Consider the following 11,652-nt stretch of genomic DNA (forward strand, 5'->3'; position numbering starts at 1 on the left):
ATATATTAAATTAAAAGAAGCTATGAAATAGTATGAGTAGTATTTTAAAATGATATCAAAGTAAATATTTTTATGTATAAAATAAAATTTTAAAATTACATATATAATGTCAGGTTGGTTTGATCTCGAATTATTTTTTTAATTAAAATCAAACCGACCCAAATATAGTCTGTTTTTTTTCTTTCAAAAATACCAAATCAAGTCAAACCAAACAATTAGTCGAATTTTTTTCCGATTTGACTCAACTTGTAGTTTGGTTCAGTTTTCGATTCGATTTCATTAATATGAAAGAGATCAAGTGTATTCAAGCTCTTTGTCACATCAAGCTGCCAAGTTCAGGAAGGTAATCAAAACCTACAATAATGCAGGTATACATTGAATAGAACATGTCGAATTCACGAGGTATTCTACCTTAATGAATTGGAACAACCACCTATATAAGAAGCAGAACAAATTCATGTGTATACTATCTAACCAGATTAAACAAGAAGTATATAATGCCAAAAGAATAGCACAAAGTTTTTTTGCTATGGCGCCGCAGAGGCTACTACTCAAAAGCTATAAGAATGACAAGTTGAAAAATTAAATGAGACTACAACATTTTGCCAATTGGTCTTAGTTCCCTAGGCATGCCATCAAAATTCCCAGATTTCACATCAGATTGAAGTAATGGTCTCTTCCCAACTTTCCAGTGTATGCCTTCTGCCAAGTGCTCCTTGGTTGGTGTCAGCATTACAAAGTTTGGATCGGCTCTTTGATAGCTGCAATTTCAAAGATATCGACCACTAAGAAATCTTTTCAACAAGTTCCTATGAAATCTACTAGACACGTTACACTTGGTAAACCTTTCCTGCCTGTCTACTAATTATATGGACTCAATATAGAACTGAAGGATAACCAACCTTCCTTCTCTAATGTTGTCAACACGAATGCCAAATCCAAAGGCTGTTGCTCCTTTTACCCGATCTCTAGTAGCTGTCAACCAATATAAAGTGATTATAAGATATCATCAGCCACTGAGGCTCAACACTTCTGATCTATACCTATTAATATGAGAAGGGCAGATCTAGACACCAGTTGGCATGAAATCCAACAGTCAAATTATTCTTTCACAATATTGTTTTAGCACATATTGTGATACAGTTAGTGTTCAGGGGCGGGATGAACTAAATAATAACAACAATAAAATAAATACACTCTTTGATTATGTTATATGTGTAGCATAAATCACTAGTACCTGAAACATTGAAAGTGAAGGAAGGTTTCCACCATGACTTAAATGCCAAAGCTACAGATGAGCTTAGAGGCCCCACCTTTCCCTGTGGAAGTAACATTTGCAGTTATTAGTACCCCTGGTTTCGGTTAGTATGCATAAGAGAATCCAGAAGGTGATTACCTTGACCAAAAAGTTTTTATTAGCTTGCCAAGATGCAGCAACTTGAAAAGTGGAGTCGTGGATGCTGCTGGCCGGAGCTTTCTCATCATTTACACTGCCACAAAAGTTTACAACCAAGTCAGATCCTACTCTACTCTGGCCAGCCTAGAGCTTACTACACAATCTCAGAATACCTTGTCTGCAACTCAAACCCGAAATCTATATAGTTAGTAATTCCAACTACTTCGTCTTCTTCTAGTGGATTTTTCACCTGATATTACATAAATTACTTGTATCAGTACTACCTTTAATGAAGCACAGAAAACTTCTAGAATAATGTCAAAAGCAGTAAATCAAAATAATCAAAGCACACATTGTTCTGTTTCTTTTCTCGAATTAGATCTTCATCAAAACCAGAGAACTCAAATTAAAGCTTTTTACAGTAGTAACAATTTTTATCGCCCCTGTATTTTTCGGAAAACTAACAGCGAAACCACCTCTCTAATCTGATTAGTGGTATGATCTCCATGATTTTCCTGTGTACTCTTTTGCTTCTCAGACTGTCTGTTGCACACCACTCCTAAAGAATTGGACTATACATACTTTCCGCACTGGCAGAGATAATCCAATACATGAGGTCTCATTTAAACCAAGGAATAGTTAAAATTACAGAAATGTTCTATTATACAGACGTTTATACAGCTTCAAATCCATCGAAACAATTGATGCATATTTCCTCTTTGACAAATCAGCAGAAAAGAAAAACTAATTGCCAAGACCCAGAGATCACATTGTATGTACTAAATAGGCATAAAAACAGATTAACTCTAACAAATATCCAAATCCAAGATAAAAGGAGTTAGTGGCATATTATGCAACATGATTCTTGTGGAACGTTCAGCAAAATTGCACTTTTATCATCACATGCTGCTGATTAAAACAGACAATACCTCCAAAAATAAATTAATTTGAAGCAAATCCAATTTGCATTTAAAAACAACGATGCTAAACATACTGAATGACATTTCCTCAAGGAAGAGAAGCATACCCGTCTTTGAACCACCACATGTTGATAGAATGAAGCAATAAACTGCAGCAAAAATGATTAAATATTAGAAGTGTACCACATGTACAAAATATGAAGTACACAGTCAAAAACAGTCAGTTCATAACCAACTACTATCTAGCCAATAGAACTTCATAAAATATTCATCTGATCAAACAAAAATGGGTGTAGAAATGGGCCCTAATGTCTACAGCAACAAACGCAAAACTAGGATTTTGTGGCAGTGCAGAAAACTAGCACAAAAAAGAGCTTAGCACACCACTGAAAGAAGGAAATGCAACAAACCTGTGAACTTTTCGCAAGCTCAAGACCAAAATTGAAGGATGGGCTCAAAGGGCTGCCTGATCCCACTCCATAGCCAATGGCACAGCTCCAATTTTCTAAGTTCTTAAACTTTTGGCCACTTTTGCTTCCAACTATCAAAAGTAAACAGAACCAATAAAAATACTATTCCATATGAATTTTGAGTTATTCTTCTCTCTCGCACTCACTATGCATGCATGCATCATTGGATTAAGAAGCAATATATGAACTGTAGAGGAACATTTTCTCTTAAATACCCAAGCTTTTACCCTATAAAACATCAAAATAAGCTTAAAGCACTTCCACCATGTGAAGTGGCCATGCATGTTCACAGCAACTGGATTCCATGCACAGGATTAGAAACATGTATTGCACATCTTATTTTATTGGTAGACAAAGGTCAGATATGTGACGCATATACGGGAAAAATAAGACAAAATGGTAGCATATAGCACGGGATAAACGAAATTCCAGATGGATCTTTTGGACAAGAACAATTTTCTTTTCTTTTTGTTGAATTAATCAGCACAAAATCAAATTTTCCAGTCAGGAGTATATATTGTTTTCTAGTGACTAAATAGTTGTTATATCTTTACCAAGGAAACCAAGTCAGTGAGTAGTGTCCAAGAAAATTACACTGTGATTCATACTGCACCCCGGTGGTTAATCTTCCCATCTTGCTCACCAGCCATGCACTTTTGGGAACATCATCTCCCACTGCATGAACATTCATTAGTCCACTTTGAATTAAACAAGGAATAACAAAGATTATTCCACTCGCAACTAATATACAGGAATGTCCAAACTAGAGAACTTAGTAAAAGTAAGTTCAAGTAGAAACAGGTCCTGGGGAATATATGAACATAAAGATTTACTTAATCATTGCATGTTACATACAAGCGAAAGGCATAAGAGTAGCTCCAACCGAGAGATTTGATGAGCCATATCTCAAACCCATGACTCCATAATCTTGTGAAGATACTCTGGACATTCAAAATGATCATGTCAGTCAGTGCATGTTCACAAATCTACGCAAACAAGTCTGAGATCCCGGTTTATAACAGAATCAAACCAACCTATTCTTTAAAAGGACTGGGAAAATGCCAAAAGCTCCAAACCCAAATTTAGGGTAGAATGCACATGATCTCATCAGCAATGTCCTAGAAAAAAAGCAAATGGAAGAACAATGGTACTGCAGTTTTTCAATCTAAAGGAAAAATATTCTTAGGGAAGTGATTGAGACTTACGGATCATCATTTGATACGAAAAGATCAACAAATGTATGTGGATCCTCAACATCACTGGAACACAATTTAGATTATCAGAGATAACCAAGAAGTTTACCATATGCAAATCACATCAGAAATCTTCAAGAAGCCAAAACAAAATCAAAGCAAATAATAAGGATACCTTTGCCACCGAAATTGTGCATTTCCTACAATTTTCTCCTCAGGCTTGTGGTCAAGCGGGCCTCCAACCTAAGAAGGCTAAGGAAAAACTTTGTTTCTTGTCAAGTTAACCCGTCATGAAGCAAGGAAAATGTTAAAACTATACCCAATATACTGTCCATAGACAACTTGATGGAACACACGGGACAAGGCCTAAAGTAATCTTTTACAAGGGAAGATACAGTTGATGAAGTTGAGAACTATTATTGTGAAAACACATAAACTACTGAGGAAGGTGAATTTTGCACACTAGTACCTTGACAATCCGCGGAGGATGAAGACTGCATTTATAGCGCATCTACAACTTCAGCTCGACCAATTTAACATACATATATATTACCGAAAAACCTTAAAAGCATATAATTATGCTAAGTTCAAAACATTGTCACAAAGGAATAATGGATAATATGGAAATCCACAGCCACTGACTTAAAAATGTTAAACCTCTCTCTCTCTGTAGACAATCGAAATAGCAAAGCTACATATTTCGAATTGACCAGCAACAAAACCTTTTCAAGTAGAAACTGCTCTTGCCTCTTAATAGTGAATTCTGGTGTGAAAATTTTTCGAACATTTTCCTGACCTATGCTCACAAGCACATTACCAAAATAAAAGAAATTGAAAAGACTGAAAGCACATACTAGCTACTAATATAACCAAATTCATAAGACTGTAGATGGATACAGTTGCAATCAAATCAACGTGTGGATCATCAATTGGCTTAAGCATAATTCTGGTGCTAAAGTGCCTCGCTTCCTCGAAATAATCCTCAAAAAGGCATCTCAATGCCAGTTTCCCAAACAACATGTTATATGATGATTCCAGCATCCTACACCGCACAGATACCATATTATATAACTAAATCATGGATGAAGAGGCAAAAATTAGTTCGATTTCACAAATTGAAGCTAGCATTCAATTTGAGGATATCAGTTCACTATCTAACTTAAACTTAATAACTGTTGGTGAGGGTGAGGGTGAGGATTCGATTTCCCACCAAATTGTAAAGACCATATCAAACAAAATAAATAGTGATAATTTGAGAATAGAGGCTAGAATAACCTTGTACGGGCGGCGAGAGGAGGAAAATCGAAGAGCGGCGGAACTAAGACAATAGGCGGTGGAGGTTCTACGGCGGCCGACCACAAATTCCCCATCTCTCACTCTTTTTTTCACACTTGCTACGCAAATTACAGTGAAGTGAGCACCGGAAAATACCGATGAATCGAAGTAGAGAAGAAGTCGAAAAAGGCGGTTAGGAAAATTCCGAAATCTCAGAATCTTTGGCCGGGAGTTCCTCTTCTTACAGAGACTGTTTCAGCTTTTCAAAATGGACGCCGATTCAGTGACGTGGCATCTGAAATTAACTATCACGTCATTTTTGTGATTTCCACAACTAAAAATTTTCATCAAATTATCAGACCCAAATACAGTTGAAGAACGACGCACTTCCGTGCCTGGGTCTTTATGTGTCAACAATTTTTTTATATTTTTAATGTATATTTTTTATATTTAAAATCATTTTAATTTTTAATGCTATGATTTTTTTGTTACACAAATCACATTATTGCATGTACATGTAAATTTCAAATGTAACTTTTTAATATTAAATATTTATGTTGACTTGTAAAATGTTTTCCTATTTAAAGGGGCCAATTTTAGAACCATTTAACCCTGTTCGATAAATTATGCTAAAATAATTTTTACTAAGCTAATGAGGATTGGAACAATAAAAAGCTAAAATTTTATAAGTTATATTCACGCGTGAGTCTAACTTTTTTTTTACAAATTGCCTTCAGTGTAATAAGCAAATGTTGTCTTGTTCACAAGTTGTGACATGTGACATAGTATTACTAATTAAGTGCGAAAAGAATTTTCGTTCTACGAATGTCATGAAATAATTTGCTAGTAGTAAAACAAATAAATTGAGCCAATATAATTTATTTTAATTCCCTCTGCAAAACGTACAGAGTCATTATTACAACAAACCCAAATGGGCAGAACGTACATAAACATTATCTATACCTTATTAAAAATAAGAGATTTTTTTCAGAGAATCTTCGATACAAATATAATGAACACAAGACAATTTACCACTAGTCTTATACTATAAAATGGGAGAATTTATCCTCTAGTTTATTTAGTCATTTAAACTATATAGACGAATACAATAAGAAGAAAAAAAAGGAACAAGAGGTGTTTTATTCTCCCACTAGAAAAATGGTGTAGTTGAATTCAGATAGAACAAGGATGAGAAAGACCGAAGTGAAGTCCCCATAGCTTAAATTCTCCTCTAATAAAATCATAGTAGCCTCCCTTCAATGACAATGTTTTATTCACCAAACCATCTCTCACAAATGGATAGGTCAGCAAGTTGGCTAGTGATACATTCACAGCTTCCTGCAGTTTATTCATTTCCATTATTTTTAGTGATACATATCTAATCAATAAAGTAGTAGTATTAGCTGACAGCAGTGACGAAGTCAGAAATTTTATATATAGTCTGAGATCAGAACACTATTTTACCTTTTCACAGTATTTGCACTGTTCTTCAGGACTTATATTCGGATGCTCAGCTAGCACCTTGGCCTTGGCAGGTAATCCAATTTTCACCCAATTCTCAATAAATTCACTGAAATATCATCACATATACGTATAATTTCTTCTATTAGTCATGTTGTATTATTGATCAGTGTATATAACTTAAACAATGATACATACGTTGATTCAGAACCATCTTCTGGAAGACTCATGAGAGCCTTGATACCTCCACAGCTACTGTGACCAATGACTAGAATATTCTCTACCTTAAGATGGAGAACAGCGTACTCGATAGCAGCTCCAGTTCCAGAGTACCTAAGCTGTTACCATGTTAATTCCAATATAAATTTATTAAAATCAGGTAAATAATTAGAATTAACAAAATTAATTATGTATAATGACCTTGTCATAAGGAGGGACCATGTTGGCTATGTTTCGAACCATAAAAGCCTCACCGGGCTGGAAATTGAGGATATGGGATGGGCTCACTCGTGAATCCGAGCACGCAAACACAAAAAACTGTACAGTAATTTGTTGGTTATGTAAAATTATCTTTATTTAAAAATAACGATATAAAACATTATTAATGTATTCTTGATTATTTAAAATACCAATTATGGATTAACATATTTTACCTTGGGTTGCTGGCCTTTTTTGAGCTTGTCAAACAATTCTGGATTTTTGCTGATACACGTAACAAAATATTATTATTAGGCTGTTATCATTTTAAGTTTTTTTTTTATTACTAAATTTAATTTCAATGTTTTTTTTGAGAAGAAAAAATTACTATGATGTATAAATATGAAAAAGAGGCTTTACTCATATATCTCTGTTTTGAAATAATTAAAGCCACACTTGATCCTGTGAACTGGATCGAACGTTTTACTGCTTATTTGTAACTCAGCTGTCATTTCATCAATTTTTTCTGCTACAACTGGTCCCAGCTCTCCCTTCTCACTGTAAAAAATGTCATGACTTCCAAATTTATAATATGAAATATATATATATATATGATTGATCGATGCAAATAACTTAAATTCATCATTTTTTTTATAAGTCTAATTTAAGAAATTTAAATTATAATTAAAAACATGTGGTATAAGTTCGAAAATAGCTCAACTACATAAATATGGTAACATGTACTCTTTCTGTTTCACATTACTCGATCCTCATAATAAAGATAGTTATTTTACTTTATTCATCTAATTTATGAAATTAATAACTATGTAAAGTAATAGAGTTTTTGGTTAAAATCATCATTAAACTATATTCAAAATTTAAACTACATCCTTAAAGCATGCTTTTATAAGATCCTTTAGTTTTTTGACGATATCTAACAGAAGGATGATTAATTTAAGTATTTGAAGGACTTTCATACTGCAGTTTAAATTTGGGATATAGTTTAAGGATGTTTTTGACCAGAAACTTTAAAAAAGTACTCCTAACTTATCCGATTTAGAGTTCCAAATCATCATTAATAAGATTAATTTAGTAAAATACATATCTAATTAGTTTATTCTTTTTTGGGTACTACGATCTTTTTTAAAAAAAAAAAAATTATCTCATGATTTCATGTATATATAATGCTATAGATACGATTGATGGTCCAAACCTGATAAGGTTCTGGAGGGAAACAATGGCCTCCTCGTAAGATTTGTTTGCCATGTCTTCTTTCTGCAATTCCCCATTATTTTTCATCAGAATTAATTAGCAAATATTCATAAGGGGACTTATCGAGACATAACATAATTCAAAATAATTAAATCGATGTTTGTTTTCTCTAATAGTACGCTATTTTCAGATGATATATATGGCCACAACTCACCTACCATAGAGCTATATGTTGAATTCGACGTTTCGATAATTACGAGTACAACAATTGCTACATACAAATTCAGTTGTAGTCATCACATATAGGATATTATATTATATATATATATTTTGACCATACTGATTAAATTACTTATTAGAAAACATTAAAAATCATCACAAACTTTTCTTATAATTTCATTTCTATTGCAGTTTCTTAATTATTATATGATGATTTATTTCTTTCCATATATTAAAGAGAAATAGATTTCTTAAATTGATAGAGCAATATGCATAAAAGCTTATAAATCGGTTATAACAAGGTAAAAGGGTGAATTAAAGATAAAGAGAGTCACGTAAGCTAGCATGCATATATATTTAACATTTAAAATTTTGCACAAAACTTACAATCAAAACTAATAGACGCTACTTAAGTCTAGTCACAGCTAGAAATAAATAATATTTCTATTTGTGAATTAATGAGAAATTTATGATTGAAACATGACTTTTCAGTCCATTTTTCAGCAAATCGATTCGTTAAAAAAATATAGCGTAAAAAATAAATTCTTACTAAAATATCTCTAAGTTTTTGTTATAGGAAAACACTACTATTTTTTTCTGCTGCCACAATTTAATCGAAATATTTTTGAAGATAGCCGCTAAACAAAAAATAAATAAATAAATATATGTATATATATATATATATATATATATATATATATATAAAGAAAGAATGAAAGAAGCTAATGATTTTTTAAAGAAAAATGAGAGAGTATACCAAAAGCTGATGATTTAAGAAAATGCTGAAGAATTGCTTAATCTTTCAAAAGCAGATGGAAAAGAAATTAATTTGAAATTGTTTGGAGAAATTTGGGTTTCTTTAGCCTCTATTTATACTACTCGATTAGCTAATAAATGAGTTATCATATTTAATCTCTGCATCACGTTTTAGGTATGTTGGTTGTATTATATATATAAAGCCAAATAATACAATAGTGTTGAAAATGATTTCAAGGTAAATAATTCAATGTATTGCTACCTAGCTAGAGCTTTGATCTTTTATCTGTTTGTTCATCTGGTATGGTGCAGTGGATGAGGTTGTTCTTTTGTTAATTAGAAATTTCGAATTCGATCTTGGATATGAAAAAATCCTTAGTAAAAAATGTTTTTTCACGAATGGGCCTTACTCGGAATGAGTCCAAAATATTCAGACTTTAATATACGTATCAGAAATTGAATGAGAATAAAAAAATATATATTTAGTATAAGTGAATTTAACATATTTTGAAGAAAATATATGTCAGGTTTGAAAAAACATAATCATTTTTTAAGAAAATCATAGTCAAATTTCATAATAAAGTAAAGTATAATTCAATTAGCTACCTTTATTATGTCAAGCCCCACCGATCAAAGGAGCCAAGATTAGGAGTTTGGGGATTCCAAAACAATTTATTCGGAAATTTACAAGTTAATCTCTCTCTCTTTCTCTCTCTCTCTCTCTCTCTCTCTCTCTCTTTCTCTCTCTCTCTCTATATATATATATATTTGATTTTTTAATACAAATACAAAATCTACGAAAAATTAATAAATTCTTCCAAATCTATAAACCCCACCTAACTCTGCCTCTGCCACCAACTCCCATAAAACTATATATTGATAAAAGTATACATAAAATATTATTAGTCAATTTAAATATGTATTATAAGGCAATACAGTGCCATCTTTGTCAAATTATCGACATGTAACGTTTATCACAAAAAAATGAATTTCTTTGACCGATTTGTTTTATTTGTATTATCTTCTTCAATTCAATTAAATCAATTATTGGTAGGTTTCGTGTGTATACTACCACGATGTAAAATAATCTTTCAAATTATAAATATAAAAATTATAAAATTCAAACTTTCAAATTATAAATATATAATTTAAATATTAGTTTGAAACTTTGAATATAAATTTAAAATTTTATATTTCTAGTTTAATATTTTAAACTTTAAAAGTTTGAAAATTTAAATTTTAAACTTTAAAAATTTGAAAATTTGAATTCAAACTTTTAAAAGTTTAAAAATTTAAAGTTGAAACTTTGAGGTTGTAAAAATTCAAATTTCAAACTTTAAAATACTATAAAATTTTAAATTTCACATTAATAAAAATTAAATTTAATACAATTATTAAAATAATTAAGGCGAATGGTCTAGATTTTTATTAATATTAATTTGATAGTACAATTTCATCTACAAAAATATTAGTAGAGTATTAAAAGATATAATCTATACAGCCACCTTCTAGGAAGGGCTCCGTTTGAATTAGTTCTCGAATTATCATACTTACACTAATAGACAATTAAACATTTAAATTTAATAGTTGATGCTACTATAGAGATCTTTACTTAAATCATTTAACATTTCTCTAGTAACATGATCGTGAATTGGTTGAATAGATAAATCCTCCATTGCTTCAATGTCGTTGTCACTATAATCTTGCATTATTTCATCAAGGGAAAAGGGTCTGGTATACCCCTCAACTTTGTCATTTAGAGCTGATATACCCCTCGTTATAAAAGTGGCTCATATATGTCCTTACCGTTATACAAACGACTCACATATACCCATGCCGTTACAAAATGGCTCACATATACCCTTCATTTAACGGAAGTTAAAAAATTAGTTTTAAATTTATATTTATTACTTCTAATTTTTTTTAAAAAATTATTTAGGGGTATATATGATTCTTCTATCAAAGTTCAAGGTATATTTTAATTTTTTATACATAAATTATTTTTTGACTTCTTTTATTATAATTATTTGAATTTCTTATTTTATTTTATTTTTTTCTTTCATTCCTTAGTTTAAAGAATAAATTATTAAACTATTTTTTTGTGTGTATTGTAATTTAATTTCGTATTCGAAGAAAAAATTTGGTCATCTACAACAAGTTTTACAAGAATATTCGTGAAATATAAATAAATTTGATTATCAAAATAATAATTATAAATTAGTCATTTAAACAAAAAAAAAGTCAAAAAAATATGTTTTACGAGGATTAAAATTTACTCATATGAGATTATATTTTTTAGAAAAAAATAATAAAAATTTAGATTAAAATTATTA

The 11,652-nt window shown here is 31.2% G+C and overlaps 2 protein-coding genes across 2 annotated transcripts; both read right to left on the bottom strand.

Annotated features, from left to right (window-relative positions):
• Positions 1 to 334: 334 nt before the first annotated feature.
• LOC107009112 lies at positions 335 to 5,669 on the bottom strand. The gene is made up of 14 exons (XM_015208388.2): positions 5,255 to 5,669; positions 4,877 to 5,021; positions 4,155 to 4,222; positions 3,992 to 4,045; positions 3,821 to 3,904; positions 3,642 to 3,727; positions 3,381 to 3,461; positions 2,727 to 2,857; positions 2,424 to 2,465; positions 1,570 to 1,646; positions 1,397 to 1,490; positions 1,238 to 1,319; positions 903 to 975; positions 335 to 761 (listed from the first exon to the last, which is right to left on the bottom strand). The coding sequence occupies exons 1-14, from the start codon at positions 5,347 to 5,349 to the stop codon at positions 593 to 595; spliced, it is 1,281 nt and encodes a 426-aa protein (XP_015063874.1). The 5' UTR covers positions 5,350 to 5,669; the 3' UTR covers positions 335 to 592.
• Positions 5,670 to 6,104: 435 nt separating this feature from the next.
• LOC107010376 (carbonic anhydrase, chloroplastic-like) lies at positions 6,105 to 9,482 on the bottom strand. The gene is made up of 8 exons (XM_015209654.2): positions 9,321 to 9,482; positions 8,346 to 8,407; positions 7,553 to 7,690; positions 7,369 to 7,417; positions 7,136 to 7,252; positions 6,914 to 7,053; positions 6,719 to 6,824; positions 6,105 to 6,592 (listed from the first exon to the last, which is right to left on the bottom strand). Exons 2-8 carry the CDS (start codon positions 8,396 to 8,398, stop codon positions 6,428 to 6,430), a joined length of 768 nt encoding a protein of 255 aa, XP_015065140.1. The 5' UTR covers positions 8,399 to 8,407; positions 9,321 to 9,482; the 3' UTR covers positions 6,105 to 6,427.
• Between the last annotated feature and the right edge of the window lie 2,170 nt (positions 9,483 to 11,652).

The sequence above is a fragment of the Solanum pennellii genome, chromosome 2 (genome assembly GCF_001406875.1).
Source record: "Solanum pennellii chromosome 2, SPENNV200".
Taxonomy (NCBI): Eukaryota; Viridiplantae; Streptophyta; class Magnoliopsida; order Solanales; family Solanaceae; genus Solanum; species Solanum pennellii.